At 41.2% G+C, this 19,366-nt stretch overlaps 2 protein-coding genes across 2 annotated transcripts in view; both read right to left on the bottom strand.

The window, feature by feature from the left end:
• LOC142957657 (uncharacterized) overlaps window positions 1-5,467 on the bottom strand; it is a 39,760-nt gene extending 34,293 nt beyond the window's left edge. Inside the window, exon 1 of the mRNA XM_076099611.1 lies at window positions 4,249-5,467. Coding sequence (XP_075955726.1) covers window positions 4,249-5,467 — 1,219 coding nt within the window. The remainder of the gene's footprint in view (window positions 1-4,248) is intronic.
• Window positions 1-12,991, bottom strand: part of vcana (versican a) — a 54,037-nt gene extending 41,046 nt beyond the window's left edge. The window contains exons 1-5 of the mRNA XM_076099654.1: window positions 12,907-12,991; window positions 11,477-11,860; window positions 10,190-10,364; window positions 9,961-10,088; window positions 8,093-8,386 (exon numbers count right to left, since the gene is read on the bottom strand). Of these exons, the coding sequence (XP_075955769.1) occupies window positions 8,093-8,386; window positions 9,961-10,088; window positions 10,190-10,364; window positions 11,477-11,860; window positions 12,907-12,991 (1,066 nt within the window). The remainder of the gene's footprint in view (window positions 1-8,092; window positions 8,387-9,960; window positions 10,089-10,189; window positions 10,365-11,476; window positions 11,861-12,906) is intronic.
• Between the last annotated feature and the right edge of the window lie 6,375 nt (window positions 12,992-19,366).

The raw sequence follows: 19,366 nt of genomic DNA, 5'->3' as shown, positions 1-19,366 counted from the left end.
ATAGTAGGACTATTAATTTGGATAACATTATAATGTAGAAGAAGTCATGTAATAGTGTCCACTCCTTATATTATCTAGAGGAAGTGATTTCAGAAGCCAGCAGCTGTCTGCCCCTAATTTCAAGTTTGACACAGAAGCAGCATCCAATTTCAAATGTTCTGTCTCAGTATTATTTGTTCTCAAAGTGTACTGAAGTAGCATATCAAATGCCATGTGAGACAAACAATTGAGGACGGCTTTAATTTAAGAAATTCGGCAATATAATCATGCTATTTTCAACAATTTGTAGTTCTAAATTACTCATCTAAAGTGTTAAGATTATTGTTTTGCCTTTGGTAAGCTGCAGCATTTATTCATGGCCAAACTGAAACCTACCCTACATTTACTTCCAGTTGACAACTTTGCTGTTAATTTCTTCTCTGCTCCGATTGTCAACACATGTCTGCTTTGAGTGCATCCACCGTCGCTCACTGTCCAGCTAGACCACACACTGACCATACACCCATATAACGCTAGTCTTTTACTATATCCACAGGCCCCATATGTTTGAAACACAAGTACAAGAAAATATGAATTAATACAGAAAAAATAAACTTCCAGTTTTGTTTGCCAATTCCCTAAATAAACTTCCAGCCTTGAGAGTAAGCCATAGCGTCAAGTTTTTGACATATTTGATAATATGCATCGATAAGATGGCAAAAAGAACAGAGCCATACTTAATCCTAAAATGCACTGTTTGGCCAGCATTGTTTACCAGTGTTTGCATAATGTACAAGCAAAGAAGAGACAAAGATAAATCACACATATCAACACAAAATCCTTTGGTATACAACTTTACTTCTCTCTCTCTCTCTCTCTCTCTTCTCTCTCTCTCTCTCTCTCATCCCATCAGTAGTGACTCAGAAAGATTATTGGTTGCAAACAGGAACACCTGCAGCAGCTTAGGTCTGCAGAAAGACACCTGTTTTAAACCCAGGCCAGGCAATGGGAACTCTGACTGACCTGCACACACACACACACACACACACACACACACACACACACACACTCACACACACACACACACACACACACACAGGCCATTCACAGCTTGTGCTGAAGCTCCCAAAGCCACATTAAACATGAACGTCCAAATCAAAGTAGCCCATAGTAGCATTGGACACCCTATTCTTCATAGTGGTGTCAGGCACAAAAACAGCCGTATAGGACAAATAAAACCGGAGGGAACTGCTTGCCTGGCTCCTACTAATGGCTACAACAAACAAACGACAATTCACAGGGTTGACAGATCGCCAAAACGGCGAATAAGGTTGCGTCTGAAATTCCACACTAAAACAATATGTGACACTTTTTAGTATTTCTAAAATCTTAGTATGAATCCAATAGTACGGGAAATGCATTCTATTTCCAGTGAATTATTACATAATGCAAACACTAGACACTAGGCTGGCATAAATATCGCACAATGTGACAACAACGTTCATAACGGAGAATGGCGGACAGCTCTGTAACGTCAACAATGCTTCAATGTAAGTGTAAGTCCACTTCTCATAAATCATTACTTGGTCACATGAGGTTGGCACCAGTTACCATGGTTAGGCATCTCCAACCGACAAGGAGCTTCTCAGGAAGTGACGTGTTAATTACAGTTCAGTGCGTCCAAGAAGATACATAGTACAGTTTATTCACAAAAAAGTACATTGAACGATTATACACATATGTCGTGCATAAATAAGATTATTTCAGACACAGCGCATTGGTACATCCTAAAATGTCGCACTGTTCCATTAGAGATTAATTTAGCAAGCCTAAGTGAATACAGATGTTTTTATTACAGTAAGAAAGTACTGTTGGTGGTCCAGTGCATTGTTTTTGGAATTTGTGGTTGGAACCCCTCAGAGGATCATCACATAAACACAATTTAATTGTCTTCAATTAATCAAAAACACATGGCATGAGAATAACACTGACAGATATGGGCAACACTACATATTCATTCATTGATATTATTGTGCACTTTGTTGCCATGCAGCCAGACAACAAAGTTCTCTCTGTGTCACAATACTTTCCACAAGCTTTTCAGACACAGACTGGGAAGGCAGAAAGAATCCTTGAGTGCCTCAGTCGAGGCACATAGTCTATAATAAAAATATAATGAAATATAATAAAAATATATGTAACAATAATAAAAATGATAATAATAAAAAGCTATGATCACTCGCTTTGGTCCGGCAGCCTTCAGCTGTCCTCATAGAGAGGGGAGGCTTTGCGTTAGCAATGACGTCACCTCTTGAGGTGGTGTCCAGTCTGTGCCAAAGACAGGCATCTGTGCTTACTCAGGTAGACTGCCAAGACATCTCTGTTATTGCCAGGCTGGCTGTCAGTAAGATGGTGCATACACACAGAAGGAGAGAAATACTGCAAATGCATAGTGATTTGCAGTGCAAATACACTCAAGGCATACAGACACACAAGACGATTTTGTATCTCTTTCACATGCAATGCTGTACATGCACATAGAAACATACAAGTTATGTAATCGGTGCTCTTGGCGAACTAAACTGACCACACTACATATACAGAGTGTTGATGAACACACAGCATGTAGGTATAACCTGGAGTAGATTGACTCCAGATTACTGCTCTCTCAGGCACCTACGTTTACTCAGAGCCAGACCAAATTCCGAAAACTGCCAAACTACCAATGCTTTCACTTGTTTCCTTTCCAATTCAACAGATATTTCTTCTCCAACAAGAGCTGCTCTTCAGGGGCGAGGGATGAGTCACCATAGCAATGTTTGCAGCTCAGATGGAGAGCAAATTAAAGGAGTAGAAAATGATGCAGCTGCTGTTTGCATGTGAGATCATACACTGCTGACCTGAAAGTCATGGCCTAAATATGTATTTCAAAACTCTCAATTTTCTGTCCTTAAATATCTTGAAGTCACGTCTACAGTAACATTATTAACATAGCTGAATTAGGAACATTTGTAGGGTGCTCCATTGACAGCAATGGGAGATAATATGAATAAGTATATTTTCTTTGATATTTAATGACCTGAAAATAAGAATGGTTGTGATTTAGTTTTCTTAGAATGAGCCTTTCTTCGGCCACCATAGTTTCCCTAAATGCTTGGCATGCAGAGAAGTTTCAATTGGTTGCAATCTATAAGCTCAATGCTAGATGCCTCCAAATCCTTAAAGTTTTTGTCTTTTAAATATTTGATTCATGATATGGATTCCACTTTCTCTCTACCGCTCTCTCCTTCCTTTTTTTCTTATTCTCTGCCTGTCTCTTTCCCATCTTCTTTATATGTCACAATGATTATCATCTGCACAGCTGGACTGAAAAAGGAGGTCCCAAGGCTAAGCAGTCTTTCAGCAGCAGTCCAGGCTGAGGACACACACAAACATGAGCCCGAGGGAACCGTAAAAACAAAACACTTCAACTTGGTTAATTGTGGAAGAACTTACATGCAACGATCTGAATCACCATGCGATCATGTACCAGTACACTGTAACTGCCTGTGTAGATTACAATTACCATTAAGTTGTATATTAATTTGGAGAGCAAGTTACTGAACCTTAACTAAATTTGTTGTCTAACAGTTTATTATTTTCTAGGAATAAAAGTACAGGGAGTCGTACAATAAATAAGGTTAATAGCAGTATTTGAGCTTGCTTGGTACATTGCCTGTGCTATGTTTACATTCCATGCTGTGTCCAACCACTATACATTTTCCTGTCAGTCTAAATTAAACTTTCTTTAATTAAACTTCAGCACCCTGGACAGCATGGTCTCCCCCAACACCCAGCTACTGTAAAATCCAACTTCATGACAAAGACTGCAACGGCTATTCATGAGAAATATAAAATGTTCAACAAACAATGCGCGACAACTTGGAACAAATAGTAAAAGAAAATAAAGCGACAAATACAACACATTCTTATTTCCCTCAAATAAAAAAGGACACAGTATTGGGGATAGACCAAATTGCAGAACTCGTTGAACTTCAGTAAGTTGAAAGCCAGCCTAAAAAATGATGAGGAACGTTGTATCTATCTTTAAAAGGATTTGTTTTTGTTGTTGCCACGCACTCCTTACATTTTTTACCATTTCATTATTGTGGTAAATAAAGATCAAATGACGCCATTTCCTATTTGCACAACCAAATCTAAACTACAATTCAATTAGAACCATTTGCACTGAATACAAAGTTGCCAAATAAAATTGTTGGTATGTCTCACCTGATACATTCTGCATGATGACCGTCACTTGGATGGATTGTTCATCAGCGACCACTGCACCAGGAGTAGTGGTCTTGTCAGCCACTGCTGAAGCAATGGGAGCGGATGTAAAGAAGTCTGTGCCCATCTCTGTTACTGTGCCGTCCTCTGTCAAAGAGTCCCCGCTGTGCTCTGGCACCTGACCGGTAAACTCATCAAAGACACGTACACTTGTTGGCGATGTCATATCCTCAGCTGAGGTTCCGACGTCAATCGGGGCAGAGCTGGCTGTTGCAGCTCCAGGTGTGGTCTCTTCCTTGTACACGATAGCAGGTGTCTCTACATCCTGTGTTTGAGGTGTGCTTTGTGTGGCAGTGCTGGTAGTCTTTGGGGGTTCTGTGGTGGTGATCTCCACCTCACTGCCGGGTTGGGTGTCACACATAAAGGTGGTGTAACTGGTAATGGCTGAGGGGGTTGTTGTTCCATCAATAATACTAGAGCTGTCTAATGGGCCAGATGTGAGGTCTCGTTGGGGAGGCGGAGTAGGTGGCAGTGCCTCTAACGCAAACCCTGTCTCAATGTCATCATAGTCTGTGAACGGTGTTGTTGAATGAAGCCAAGTAGTTGAGGGTGATTCTGGGGAGCTGAACACCTCACCGCTGGTCAGTTCATTAGATTCTGTCGGAGTGTCGGTTAGGTCAGAGGTCATTGCTGTGGTGATCACACCATCCAGAATAGTTTCCTCAGTGTTCCCCTTTGCATACATGGGCTCTGTGCTGAGAGAGGCATCTGGTATGGGGACATCAGGTTGAATTGTACTGATCTCAATTATTGACTGATTGTCAGGCTCCTCGAAGGGTGTGGCCACTGACTCTGTGGTGGCAGTGCTCTCTGTCGTGTGTTGGGGCTTTGAGAATGTGTCACCACGGTGGGGAGCAGATTCCTCATGGGCTACATTTTCACTTACAAAGTCATAAATATTAAAGTCTGGAGCCACTGTTACGTCATCAGTGTCTTCATGTTCCTCTTTGATGGTGGGTGAAACTGTGGTGATTAACTCTTCTTCTTTGCCTGTTGGACTGAGGCGAGTTGGAGTCATACTGGTAGAGAACATAGATGGAGACTCTTCTGCCTCTGACACACTTTCAGATGTTGGGGTTAGCGTAGTGGCGCTACTCTCCAGTAAAGCGATGGAGGTGGTGGAGCTGATGGTGGTGGTGATGATTTCTAACACGGACATGTCCACAAACGACGCCTGGTTGATCACCTTAGTCCTTCCTAAGAAATCAGTTTTGAAAAAGCAAAAATCATCAAAATCATCATCCAAAAAGTATTACGCCTTTAAATATACAAGAGAATACAGAATACAGACAACGTGCTGAGGTGAAGAAGGATTAAAGGATTGAAAATCACCTAACTTGAATTAAATGTTACACATACATGACGAGTAAAACAAATACAATTATTTTAAATCATACATTTTGTATACCTTGTAAGTTTGTGAAGCAGGCAGTTTGTAGGACAAGCCTTACAGTATGAGTCAAAAAGCAGTCAAAGAGCCATATGAAAAAACTGTGACACTTTACATTAAAGTACCAAGAGTTAAAAGTTTCCTAGAAGCTTTAGCGTGAATGACTTCCTCTTTTAGTTTCTAGCACTTTAACAATAACATTAACAGCGGAACCAATGCTAAGTTATGGAACAAAGTTTTCTTTCTGCACCACAACTGTGTGCAAATAACCTCATTTATCTTGCTGATTATCATGCTGATTTTACTTTGAATAGTCCTCTTGTTTCCTAATGAAATTGGATAGTTTGTCATCATCCCATGGCGGATGAGGTCATTTCAAACTGTTCTATTTTCTGTGAAAAACTAAGTGCACTTTGAATGTTTCTCTAAACATTTCTGGCTCTGTCTGAAAGGATTCACATGACTGTGCTTGTCCTCTCTCTTACCCTGGGCACTGACTCTCCTCCAACAGTTAATTGGTCAAGTGTTTACATTTATTTTGTCCTGTCATCAAGCAGCAGTCCCTGATTTCAACTTTTCATATGTCAGTGATGGTATTGAAATGCTTATTAATGAATTGTCTACTTTTTCTTAAGGTTTTATTCGTGAGTTAATCCCTTTTAACTCCTTTATGTTTGCCCTCGCCCCTCTGTCCTCCCATGCTCTCTCATTTACACACACCCATAAACAGAAACTTAGAAAGCTTTCCTCGCTGGCGCAGACAGACTGTGTGAAGCCAGCTGTTGACCATTACGTACTAGCCCTCTTTCTTCATAAAACTATCTCTGATGTAAGGCGTGAGACACGTTTTTCCTTTACAGGAAAAATGGGGCCTGCTCTAAAAGACTGCATTATCTCACCGACGCTGTTACTGAGGCCTTTGTTTTCTTCGTGCCATTGCAGAGACCGATCAGAGACCAATTATCCCCCTTTTCCCTCTGCACCAACTTCCTTTCTCTCTCTGTTTCTGTGTAGTCTAACTGACGTAGGTTTAAATATTTTTTGTGAGCAGGAAATGATGGAGTGAGTCCAGCCAAACAAGGGTACTTGAAGAGCACTTAGACGGGGGCGTAAATACAACGGGACTGAGAGAGCTGACATGGAATACACAGAGCAGGAGGTGAGGGTGGCCTGTTTGTGTGCCCTCTGAACTCCATAGGGACTTATCACTGCGAGAGCTAGCATAGCTCAGGGGCAGTAAATGGCCAGGCAGGGGGTGGCTTATCTGTCCAACCTCTCATTTGTAAAGATGGAAAGGCCAGGTCAGGGGTCACCAAGGATGACTGGATTTAGAAGTCCAGCAGTAGCTTTGTCCATTATCCATACGTCTGCTCTGATAAGTACAAGTGAGAATGACAGAGGGCAAACTCTGACAGCGGAAACGAGATGAGAAAGGCGAAAAGAGAGTTAGATAGTGAGACTAAACAGGCTGACAGGTGAGGTATTAGTTACTTTTGCTGCTTCTCTAGATGGTAACTCTCATCTGTCATTTTTTTCCCCCTGGGGATACTGATTAGTTAAGACCCCTCTTTGAGGAGGGATTAGAATAACTCTGCTACCATTCGTTGAACCATGAAGTGTCACTATTTATAAGGATCCACAGCTATATTCTCCTGTCTTCCCATGGTCAGTAAGTCGTTTCCATGCATTTCTAAATGTGACCTACAAGCAAGTCTACAGACAATGAAAAGAGTTTACTGAATGCACAATTGATGAACTTCCGCATCCCAAACTCATAAAATCTCATAAAAACTCTTAGTTAATTGTCAACAGTGAGGTTGTATACAGATAAAGTTTAAGGAGCCCTGATTAGCCCAACTGGAAGTAATAGAGATATAAAAACACAGATACTGTTCACAAACTCTCAAAAAAACGATTGGTATTTAACCCCCCCCCCCCCCCCCATTACAATAAGAACTGTATAAGAACTGTGTTTCCCATTTAAAGTTAACAGAGTTTTACCACTATGATGTTACTCTCCTCTTGGCTAATTTTGTGAGACAGTTCAACTGTACACTGCAGTCTGCAAGACTAGACCGTCTTGTGGACAATGGACAAAATACGAGACAGGTTGTAAACATTTCAAAATGCTCGTCTGCCTCAGATGTGGAAATGTGTACAACGGTGCAAAAGAGGTAAATCAAAGGGTGGGGCGGCAGAGGCGAATAGGAGATGAGATCATAGCACCTCGCAGTCCAGGCCTGGTTTTGACAGTGAATGGTCTGTGACTTCAATCACTGTCCAAACCAAAATACTTATAACATATTCGACCCACCACTTGCAGGTAACACTTTGTTCCATGACATACTGCAAATATAGCAAATACTAACAACAAGATCATGTGAGTGAGTTTACCTTTAAAACAGTAAGCTCCAAGTTTCATAGTTGGTTCTGGGAAGCCAGTCTGGTTTCTGTAGCGGTACATGGTCCTGACGCCGAGCAGGCCTCCCCCACACTGCATTCTGGGTACTGCAACAGGGTGTCGTACACTGCCATCGGAGAGCCAGCCGTAGTCACATCTGTCCAGACCATGTCGCCAGGCAGCGTGGAGCTGGCCAGGGGAGGCCAGGACAGCATTCCTCATCTTACATTCTGCACTTGCCTCCTCAAAAGTCATCTTACGGGTCACAGGAGCATAGAACACTTCACCTGAAATAAAGATGGCAAAGAATGAATAGTTTAGAGAAAGCACTATCTCAAGGGCAACATGGCAACAAATTATCCGTGATCATGGCACAAAATAATCTGATTACTCTCAGATATCAACGGCAGAGGATTCACTGTTCAACACACATTGAATCAGTGCTGTATCACCAACAGAAGAACAGCCATTCTGTGTTTCATTTTAAATAACTTGAATTGAAAACAGAGCTAAAAGGCCGATCATCTGGAGTAATCTTAAAATACAGATTTTTAGATCATTTTGACCTTTCAGAAGAGACTTAGCCCAAAAACAGCTGACAAAAGTCACAGCTGTGCAGGGCACGGACCCAAAACATCTCCCACTTATCATATTTAGGACAACAGTAGTTCATTCATTATATTAATCTGAGGTGGGATAGCAATGCAGACAATGTGCCTAGCCTGTCAATGAATGTGTCTGTACTTCAGGGCATTAGGTTTCCCATCGGGATGAGTGAACAAGATTACACCTTCGATGTTTCCTTCCTTCCCTCATGTTGTTCGTGTCAGAGTCTTACCTTCAGAAAGGTCACTGCACTATGTCAATTGGAAATATTTGTCTTTGCCTGCAGGATAATTTCAATTAAAAGGCAAGATCTTAATTGAAACCAAACAACATTACAAGAAAGGATGACTGACTGACTACGTGTTTTCAGTTAGTCTTGGGCGTATCCCATGTTGGTTTCATCCTGTTAGTTTATAATGGCATTGACACACAACAATGATCCAACTCAGTAAATCAAAGCAAAAAACTCTCAAGCCGAGTGTTTTGATGTATGTGTGTAAAACACAGTTTAATAAGGAGACGCCTACTTGTCACGTACAACTGGCCCAGAATACAGTGGGGTCAAAAATGCATGCATCATTTCTTTTGAGAGAGATTTGAGCGCTAAGTAGAAGATGTATGTTCTTGACCCTGGTGGCTGTGTGGCGGGATGACGTTCCTTGGCTGACACCATTGTCTACATCTGTTCACTAACAATACAAATGTCACAATACTGACTGATGGCTTCATATTCACAACTAATTGATCTTCAACTTGTGCCAAAAATAATTAAAACTTATATTATGTACTGTAGCAGGGCTGGGCTGTACGGTATAAATCTCAGATAAGTAGAACAACTACAAATGACTGAATGGAGTTAAAGATGTGTCAAGTTAACATCCCTCTTGACTAACGCTAATAAAACGCTCACCAATGCAGTATTAAACAAAACAATTAAGTGTATTTCCATAGCTTAAGCTGTGAAAGTAATTTGCTTTGGCACTGTGATCATTTTGAGGTTTCGTCATTTCAGAGGGTGTGTCAGCCTCTAAAACATTATTTCCCAAACTCTTTTCCTGGGGACCCACTTTTTAAAAATGTCAAACCAACACGACCCAAATGACAATAGGCCTTATCTATAAATCATGAGAAGAGAAAATTTGTGCGTAAATGAAGGTTCCTGAACGTTTTTACATTCTACAATTATGAGAATAACTGCTCGAAAGGACACCTCATTGGTTAAAAATAGAAAACCATAATTGTGTGATTGACTCACCGTCAAGTTTGTCTACGTAACAGTATACATCATAAGTGTTCATCGGTTTCCTGGTCCCATATGACCTAACACCAGGTTTAGTCAGTAGGTTGCCAAAGCAGCCCTTCCTTGGCTTTGTAATTGGGTATCTAAGCAGATAGAAAAACAATTAGGTATTATAACACATAGGCCACATCATCTGACCTTTCAGCAAAAGCATTCAAATATACATCATTGAATTGCAGCTCACCTCACTGTCTGGTCAGCAATCCAGCCGGCATCACATTGATCAAAGCCATCCTCATAAGCTGCTTTCAGTTGGTCATATGTAGCAATAGTTGCTCCAACATTGTGGCAAGCTTGGACAGCCTTCTCGTAATCAAAAGTGTATCTGCTGGTGCTTGCCCGGTAGTGAAACACAACACCTGGCAACAAATTGAAGAAAAAAAATGACCATCGAAAAGCTTAATTTTGTATAGAAGCATGAACATAGTGATCTGGAATTCATCAGCATAGTTTCAGTGCTGTAAATAATGTTAAATGTCTCATGAAGCACACACCATGGGTGAAATAATTGAGTCTCTCAGCTTGGAAAGGGGGAACTTAGCAATAAACCAAGAAGGGAAGCCAAATACCCTGCAGTACACCACAAATGTAAGAGATAACTACAGATGACGCCATGGCCCTGAAATCCCCATATTTGTGGTCAGTAAACAGACGCAGAAGATATGATTGACGGGCCTAATTAACATTGCAGATAGTTGGAAAAGAGGTTGTGCAGATTGTAAACCAGAAAAAACCATAACTATCCCAGTGTCCCCCCCCACCCCACCCATGTTTTCTACATCCCCAAAACATGAGTTATATCTCCCAGAATACTCATCAAGTGACATGTAGAGTGCACATAATGACACTAGGTAAGGACTGGTAATTCCCACTCCCTCAAGGCGATTACTGATTGCTGAACTATTGTTGCATCATCGTATACATAATTTAACATTTGTGTAAATATTGTGAGTAGGGGTTTACTCATATTATTATATTACTCAGTAAAATAAAAAGGCTTTGTAACACCCACTGAGTGCCCTACCAAGAGAAAAATCTCCACTGATAAGGTGACACCCAAGATGGCAGGAACGGATGAGGTTATAATGTAGATTTTGTCCTGCCAACGTGTGTAATACCATCCATATATGGGCTGTAATGGCTTATTGGGTTAGATGGCAGAACTCTGGAACTAAACCATTGCTGTACTTGGTTTGGACAGGGACCCAGAGTCTCATCTCTTCTTACGAGTGCATCGCCTCTAAAATAAGAAGTGAAAACTGTTGTTACTCTGTGTAACTACTGGGTAGCTGCTGCTATCAAAGGAAGCAGAAGGTTCGTTTACATTTCTATCACCACTTGTATTGCATTTCACTATTATTAAACCCTTGCAGCAACCCCCCTCTACGTTCAGAGAGTATCTCTGGGAAGCAATTTTAGAGTCTCTTTGTCTGATTCCAGTATGACGTGGGAGGGATCACGAATCTCTTACCGTTGACATCAAGGTTAACTGTATCCTGGGTGTCCTCAATGCCGTACATGACCTCACATCGATAAGTGCCCGCATCACTGGCACGCAGCTTGACCATTGTCAATGAGGCGTCACCCACATCCTCAGGGTGACTGGGCACTGAGACACGGTTCCTGTAGCTTAAACCTATTTTGATTACGCCATTTTGTGCCACCAGCACTGTGGATTCCACTTCTCCATCTATTTTGGTCCATTTGATCCGCAAGTAATCTGTGCTGTAAATGACAGCTCCATTGGAACTGATCAATGGAGCTGAGGTTGGGATGATGGAGAAGAAGCAGGGAAGATTTACCTTCCCTGAGAGGGACCCGGTGACCGGACTGATTATCGATAACACGTTGGAGGCTGAAAGGCAAAAAGCAAAAAGGGTTAAATACATTTCCAAATCATTTAAATGTATTCACTACTGTAATATTTGTTTATTTTTTTGATGCTCTTTGTTTTTTCTTACAAACAAATGTCTCTTCTGTTGACTCTCATTATAACAGATGCAAGTAGACGCTATTAACTGCCCGACTTATTGACGTTGACGGGCTGTGACAACTACACCCAGCCTCATCAAAAAAAAAACTTGCATCATGGCCTGAAAATGGTACTTGGAAAGTCAAACCTCATCCTCAAAATGCTGGGTGTGGGAACACATTCAACATTGACTGCAGTGTATGTACAGCATGTTTGTATGAAGTTAAAGATGATTGGTTAAACAGGGGAGTCATGGTTGCATCAGTTCATCTTAGGCCACTGCTGAGTTACATGTTTTCCTTCATAAATAATCCCTCATCAAGCTACATGATGATGACAGGTAGACCCACACAAAAAGAAGTGAAATATGTCATCAGCATGCCGCACACTGGACAATGTCATGTATCTCCCTTCTCCTGACCTCCTACTCTATTCCCAGCTAACAATATGATGCCTCACACCTTCAATGTAGTACTAAGGATATGTAATTTAACATTTGAACTGCAAACAGTAAAGACTTACACTACTGCTAAGACTGACAATGTTAAACTGGTGCTGAATCCCCCTCCCCCTTCAGGTCTGTACAGAGTTAAAGCTGTTGACTTTATCTTAGTCTCACTCCATTTATATGTGATGAAGCAAAGCAAAGTGGATATCAGACGGGATACCAGACACAAACAAATGGTAACAGGCTGAACCACGCTTTGCCCTTTGGAGAGGAAGAAGATTCACCTTCTTTTTGGGTGGGTGGGGTGGGGGGTGGGGGGTCACAGGGAACAATGTAGGGAATGCTCTGGAATCAGTGGTGGGACAGCCCCAGAGGCATGAGTGTGTGTGCTTTACCAGAGGGCCTTATTAGGATGAGGGGGTAAACCAGCTGTTATTTCCAGACTGGGAGCCAAGTCTAATTGAAAGGTGTCCATCCGTACCCAGAGACTGGGGGCCAGGAGAGCCAGGGGGGCCAGCGGGGCCCGAGATGCAAACCTCTGTGGTCAACACTGTCACCTTCACCATTGGGTAAAGTCTCATAGGGTTCACAAGAAGAAGACTGGAATGGGGCTTATCAAAGTCTGCTACTTTAAGAACACAGTGAAACTTTAATGCTGTGAGGCAGCTGGAGAGTACGGACGCCAGCTGAATGCGACCATGTCAAATTACTGTAAGCTAGCCGAAACTCACAGAGGTGGATAGAGGAAGAGAAAGAGAGAGGAAGAGAAAGAAAAGAAAGGGGGAGACTTGGGGATAAAGAGTGAACGGAAAGTAGTGACTGAGACAGAGAGGTAGAGGGAAAAGCATTTACTCATTCAAAACGTACCTGTTGCAGTGGCAGCTTCACAGAGACAATATAACCACAGGATATACTTTATATATGGTATCATCTGTTGAAAAAAATAAAAATGTGCATTAGGAAACAACTCATACAAGGTCTTTACATTTATGTTGTTTCTTTTAGCTTTTTTAGTGCATCCACATGTTCCATGGGAGACATGTGTTTGTTGAGTTGTACTAGATATGTCTGCTTAAGATATGTTTTTATCATGTATAGGCTTCAGAATAATTAAATGAGATAACCACCTATTCCTCATCTAAACATGTAATAAATTATATAAAATATCCAGCCATTAATGCAGCCTTTTGAACAAATTAATACTGAACCTGGATTTACATGATCTAAACTTTAACCAATACAAATACACTTCCATAAACATTCTTCTAGATTATAACGTATTGATCTCCCTCTTAAAAATAAGTGGACACTTTGAAAACCCGATTGAAAACAAGGGACATCGCATTTATCACATGAACTGGCATAATATTAATACTAGTTCCTATTAGAACTTTGTCAGTTTTTCCAATTAAAGCTTCTTGTGGGATCGACCTGCAGAGTTTTTTGGAGAAAAGAGGACAGGAGTAGTGAGTCCCCTGTCCTCATTTCCACCCCACTGTATAAACACAAGTGGATCGCAGTGGGAGCTGCACATTAACGAGTGATAAAAACGAGACACTCACTATAAAATGACAATGCTACTAACTAAAATATTTCAGGGTGGGTTTGTGACTTGGTCCATCCAAAGTCAACAGACCCACCCTAATGGAAACTAAATAAAAGTAGACTTTAGGTAGATAATAGGAGAAAGAAACGTTATATCTGCCACCGCATTTGTTTCCAAATTAAAATATTAATAACAAAACATGTAGAATGATGTGCGCAAATTACTGATCCGTCATAGAAAGGTTTCTAGGAAATCAGAAGGAGTAATTCAAAGAAAGATCAGCACTTAAGCGTCACACGGGCGTATAAATTGTAGCAGATTTTTGGAGCATTATGTGAAGCTCAGAGATGCTCCTCGCTGTGAAACAAAAGATATCGGCTACTGGAGCTAAACTACTGATAGTGTCATCCAGAAAGGAGTTAATTAAAACTTTGACTTGGCGATTCTATGACGTTTTTCTTCACAGAAACACCTGCTGCTTGTTCCGACAGGTATATGAATAACGTGGTCAGTCTACTCATTCTAATTTCAATTCGTGGAGTAGCCTCCAACCAGTTTGAAATTCACTTGCCTCGCGCAGTAGCGGGACACACCAGTGTCGGTTATCTAAGCACAACGCGGCATCACTGGGTGCGTCCGTGTTAAATAATGTTTACACTGAGGAGTTAACTGAAATAGATTTATTCGTGTCATCATGTCAAACATAATGATATCACATTAAAATGTTACATGTTGAGAAAACAATAAGCCAAATATTGCATGTATTGCCAGTTCCTTAGAGCAATAGTCATATTCATAGTTCATTTCAAACGGAAACAAAAAAGAATACTTACATTTAATGGTGTTTTATTCCATAAAATACACGAATAATGATATATGTCCCTAAATCCAGTTAGTCCCAGTGCGTAACATGGGTGCGTAAAAAGTGCCCGAATAGCTCCTGTCCAAATCGGCGCAAAAACTTATCTCCCCGGTGCGTCTTTCTCTTCTCCTTGAAGTGTCAGGGTTCCACTCCGGGATGATCCTGGTTGTGAACGAAGCCACGGGTACCGTGAAGTGCTGGCAAGCAATAAGCTCAATTGTGCCTAACGCACACTGTTATTTCGTCAGTGCTAGAGAGGAGGGACCGAGTGCCCATCTAAAAAAGTGAATGAGACACCTTGGGAAGAGGGGGGGAGGGGAGACTTAATTTGGCCCTCTGTCTGAGAGGTGCACTCCCATCCAATCAGACCGTTCTGAAATCCCGTGCATCATTTGTGCCAGTGACACGTCTATAATTTTAGACTGAGTGCATCTTCACTTTCACACAAGTCCCAAATCTGATGTTTTCATAACATTTAGCAATCACGTGAGAAATGAATTATGCCGTGGGCGTGTCAAAATGTATATCGCTTTCTGGATATAATCAACAAGGTGATTAAGTCTCAAGTCGATGCCCTGCAGAGCGCGCCAGTCATAGGGTGCGCAATGGAAACGGGGTGGTGCGGTCATGTCTCCGGTTGAACTTGAGTCACTGTTTGTTCCAACACCACGTTTCTGTCAAAAGCATGAGGGAGTACCTCCCATGTAACCCATAGAGCCACTTTAGACCGTTTCTGGAGTCTCCAATGATATCAGTAAAGACATTTTTTTATTGTAATGTGGCTGTGTGCTTACATTGCGAAGTTTGTGCTGAAAAGAAAAATATAGTTAATCTACACAATTGGATCATCTCACATGGAAATGAATTCTCTCTAATTAACAGGACTCAGGTAGTCGGGGACTGGGGAGTCAGCAAACAGTGGTTAACTGTTAACCTTTGTGCTTGGCTTTTCCACACGGGGGAGAGGCCGGACCACAGTTTATCAACTCTTGCCTAATAATCACCATGATTGGCTACTGCTAGATAGGTAGGAGGTCTTAGTGAGCTGCACTTGTGTGTGCGTGTGTGTCCGTATGTGTGTGTGTGTTTGTGGTAACTAATCTTCCGTCTGGCAGTGATTATAACACCCAGCAGTGTGGGATAAGATGCGTCTCTTCCGGTTTGTCTAAACAGAACAGAAATATAATTTGAATATGTCTGATATGGAGTTAGACTGAACATAAAGTCTATGTTCTTAATGTGACAAAAAAAAATAAAAAATATTGTTTACCTGTGGTAAAACCAGAATAATAGTTAAATGCAAACATACATCTATTATGTGTCATGTATAATGGTTTTAATGTGCGCTGTGAATGACTCACTGCCATTCCCTGATTATCCTGGGATTATAGCTTGATCCTGGATTGTAAACTGTATCCCATAAAAATCCATTTTGTGGATTCAGTGTATGAGGAATCCTCTTTGAGCCAATGAAACTGTATTTACCTCAATAGAAACTATTCAAAAGTTGACTTATCCATGTTTGAATATACTATTGAGAGCTCTTTGTAAGATTTTAAGTGTAAAGCTAGTTGTATGCAATTTTGCTATAATTTTACTTTACAATTACACAGTACAGAATGATTGTATATTAACACCGCATAGCAAAAGGCACTTGCAACTTATCAAGGTGAACATTGTCAATTTGCTCAGTGCATAAACTAATAAACATTTATGTCAGCTTAGTTATTTTTTTCCACCAACATGCTTGACATAGGAGCCTGTCTTCATTTTAACAGTTTAACATCATGATTGACTTAAGCAGAAGGTTACACAATGGCACTATGTTTATAGTATGTGACACTGTGACAGCTAGAGAAACAACGTTTTCTGCATGTGAATTTAACTAATTGGTAGGTCTGGTTGCTGACTCTAGTGGGGTGGACTAATTGTTCAAAATCATGGTGTTGACCTCTGAAGGCACTCACACCAGCTGAGAGCTGGAGCAGAGGTGATAAGCCTCTAACGTGGAAGATTGCCCTTAAAGCCTGAGGGCCCCTGTAAGTCCCAGGTGCCTTTTCCAAACCTGCGTGCATTGTAATCATCTCAGGGCTACGCACCAGTTACCCACAGTGCATCTCTCCTCTGCAAGGCTGGACTGGTCTGGACAGCCGAATTCTGAGAAAGAGAGCAGACAAGAGAAGCACCGGGTGAGACAGAAAGGAAAGGCAAGAGTTAACACGTTGTCAATTTTGACTAATTTCCTAACACACCCTGCGGTAGTCTGGCGACCTGTCCAGGGTGCCCCCTGTCTTCGCCCAATGTCAACTGGGATTGGCTACAGACCCCCCCCCCAACCCTGAACAGGATAAGCGGTTAAAGATGATGGATAGACATCTACAACCTGCCCATTACTGTGGCAATACGTCTCCATTAGACAATAAGATAATTACACTTCTTTCAGCATTCGTGGTTTGAGACATGTTAGAACTCTGAGCAGAAGAGAACAAAGGTGCATGTACCTCAATCAATAACAGACTGACAAAGACAGATAGCATTCTGATGTCAAAGCTCCAGGAAACTGCTTTCATACTTTAACCAAACAACTTGACAAAGAACTAAAACTGACCTAACTCTCATCTGGAATTTGTCACCTGACAATCGGCATAATTAACGACTATACTCAGTTGGAGTTACAGGAATCATTTAATCATTTTACTACTTCACCTTCTTAACTCAGAGTCATCGTTAAAAGTTTCAAGTCACTTACTGCTGTGTAAAGCGTCTCTACTGTATGTGTAACCATGGAACTCCTGTTGCCTTTCCATGCCGATAAATCAATGAGTCAAAGCGTGTTTGATCCTGGGGATCCGCTGTGCGGGCCCCAAGATAACCCACATATCACATGACCTATAAAGGTGGTCTACCTCCGACACCATGCCACCTCAGACAGCATTAAAGGGCCGTCAAATTTCTCTGACCCCAAGGAATGTGTCTTGCTGAAAATCATTTTGAATGCCAAAGCTGCTCTGATTTTAACGTGTTTTATGGATTACATGCCACACAGTTTTTCTTTGATTCTATAAAAAGAAATCATCTAATATCTACAAGCATAAGTTGAATAGAATAAATCTGGAATCACTGTGAAGTGACCTGATATGTTTGACAGTATGTTTGCTCTTGTATAAATAAACACAAATTAATAAATAACAGTGTACAACGTCAGTATCAAACTAAAGCCAAACCTGTGACACACCGTAAAAACAGCTTGCTGTGATTTCCCAAGGTACAGGGAAACAAGCTTGTGTGTGTGCATGTGTTTTGTGAGTGAACCCCCTGTTTAGAGTAGAAGATATGGGAAAATGAATTTGCCTCTGGACAGACATGAACCATGATCCTTTGGAGCCAAGTGCGGAAGCCCAGACCACCGAAGCTGATCCCTTTAGCTTTAGCGAGAGGCCAAGCGAGGTAAGCGACAGCACAGGAACTGATTTTAATCATCTTTCTTCAGACAAAAATCACTTAATGCCTGTTTTTTCAAAAAACATACTTTGCGATATTGTCTAAGGTATAAGTACCACGAAGGACGCTTGATGAAAAAGTAATTCTGCTGTCTGGCTGATATGGGGTTTTTGAGGCCGACACTGACATCGGGTGCAGATAATATATCATTCAATATTCAGTACTGTCAAAATTCCTGGCATTGAGCCCTCAAAATTCGTCATCATAGAATTGTTACAAAGACATACACACAGTTTGACAATACACTCTAATAAACAGGACATTAGCTGTAGGACGAGTGTAAGTTTTTACCTGTGAACCAATAATCATAATGCTATATCACAATTATAGGAAAACGATTTTAAATATTTAAAATTGTACACTATAAAGATTTCATTTGCAATTTCTATATGCCAACATAGAGAGTCATTTTGGCATGTTAATATATCCTTCAGGATTTTATACAGGCTATACTGTCCTGGTGGTTTATAAGGAAAAGGTTGAACACAAGTCTAACATGTTTTATATGAAGAGTTTAGACATGGCAATGTTACAGTAAACTTGGTTTGATAGAAACACACCCAGACAGCAGCAGCTGAATGCCACACCCACTCGTTTCTACAACTTCCGAAAATCATAAAATTAATTGAAAGGAAAAAGAAAGACAAGAAAGAAAAACCTGTACACTGCCATTGTAAGGACCACTGCACAAGTGACACAACTGTCTGGAGTCCTCTGCACCAGGTGTCATTGAACAGGCAGATGTCAGTCATGGAGGTGACAGCTGGTGGACTGTCAGTCGGTCTGACGGGTGTTACAGAGATTCGAAGGTTTGGCCCGCTGTCCACTAATTGGTGCCTCTAGTGAGAGCTGTGGACCTGCTCTACCTTTTTATTTCTGGTTTCTCCTCCACACTTCTGTCTTTACAATTTTCCGTCTCTCTACTCTTCAATCATGTGGTTTTGGCAGAGCCCAAATGCTACAAGACCAGATTAAGTCTCCATCTCATAAAATGGATGTGTTTCCTACTCCTGCCCTACTAAAGGGACGGTA

This window comes from Anarhichas minor, unplaced genomic scaffold, assembly GCF_050575085.1.
Source record: "Anarhichas minor isolate MPS153535 unplaced genomic scaffold, ASM5057508v1 ptg000025l, whole genome shotgun sequence".
NCBI lineage: Eukaryota > Metazoa > Chordata > Actinopteri > Perciformes > Anarhichadidae > Anarhichas > Anarhichas minor.
Note: the sequence above shows the minus strand (reverse complement) of the source record. Positions and strands in the feature narration are given on the sequence as shown.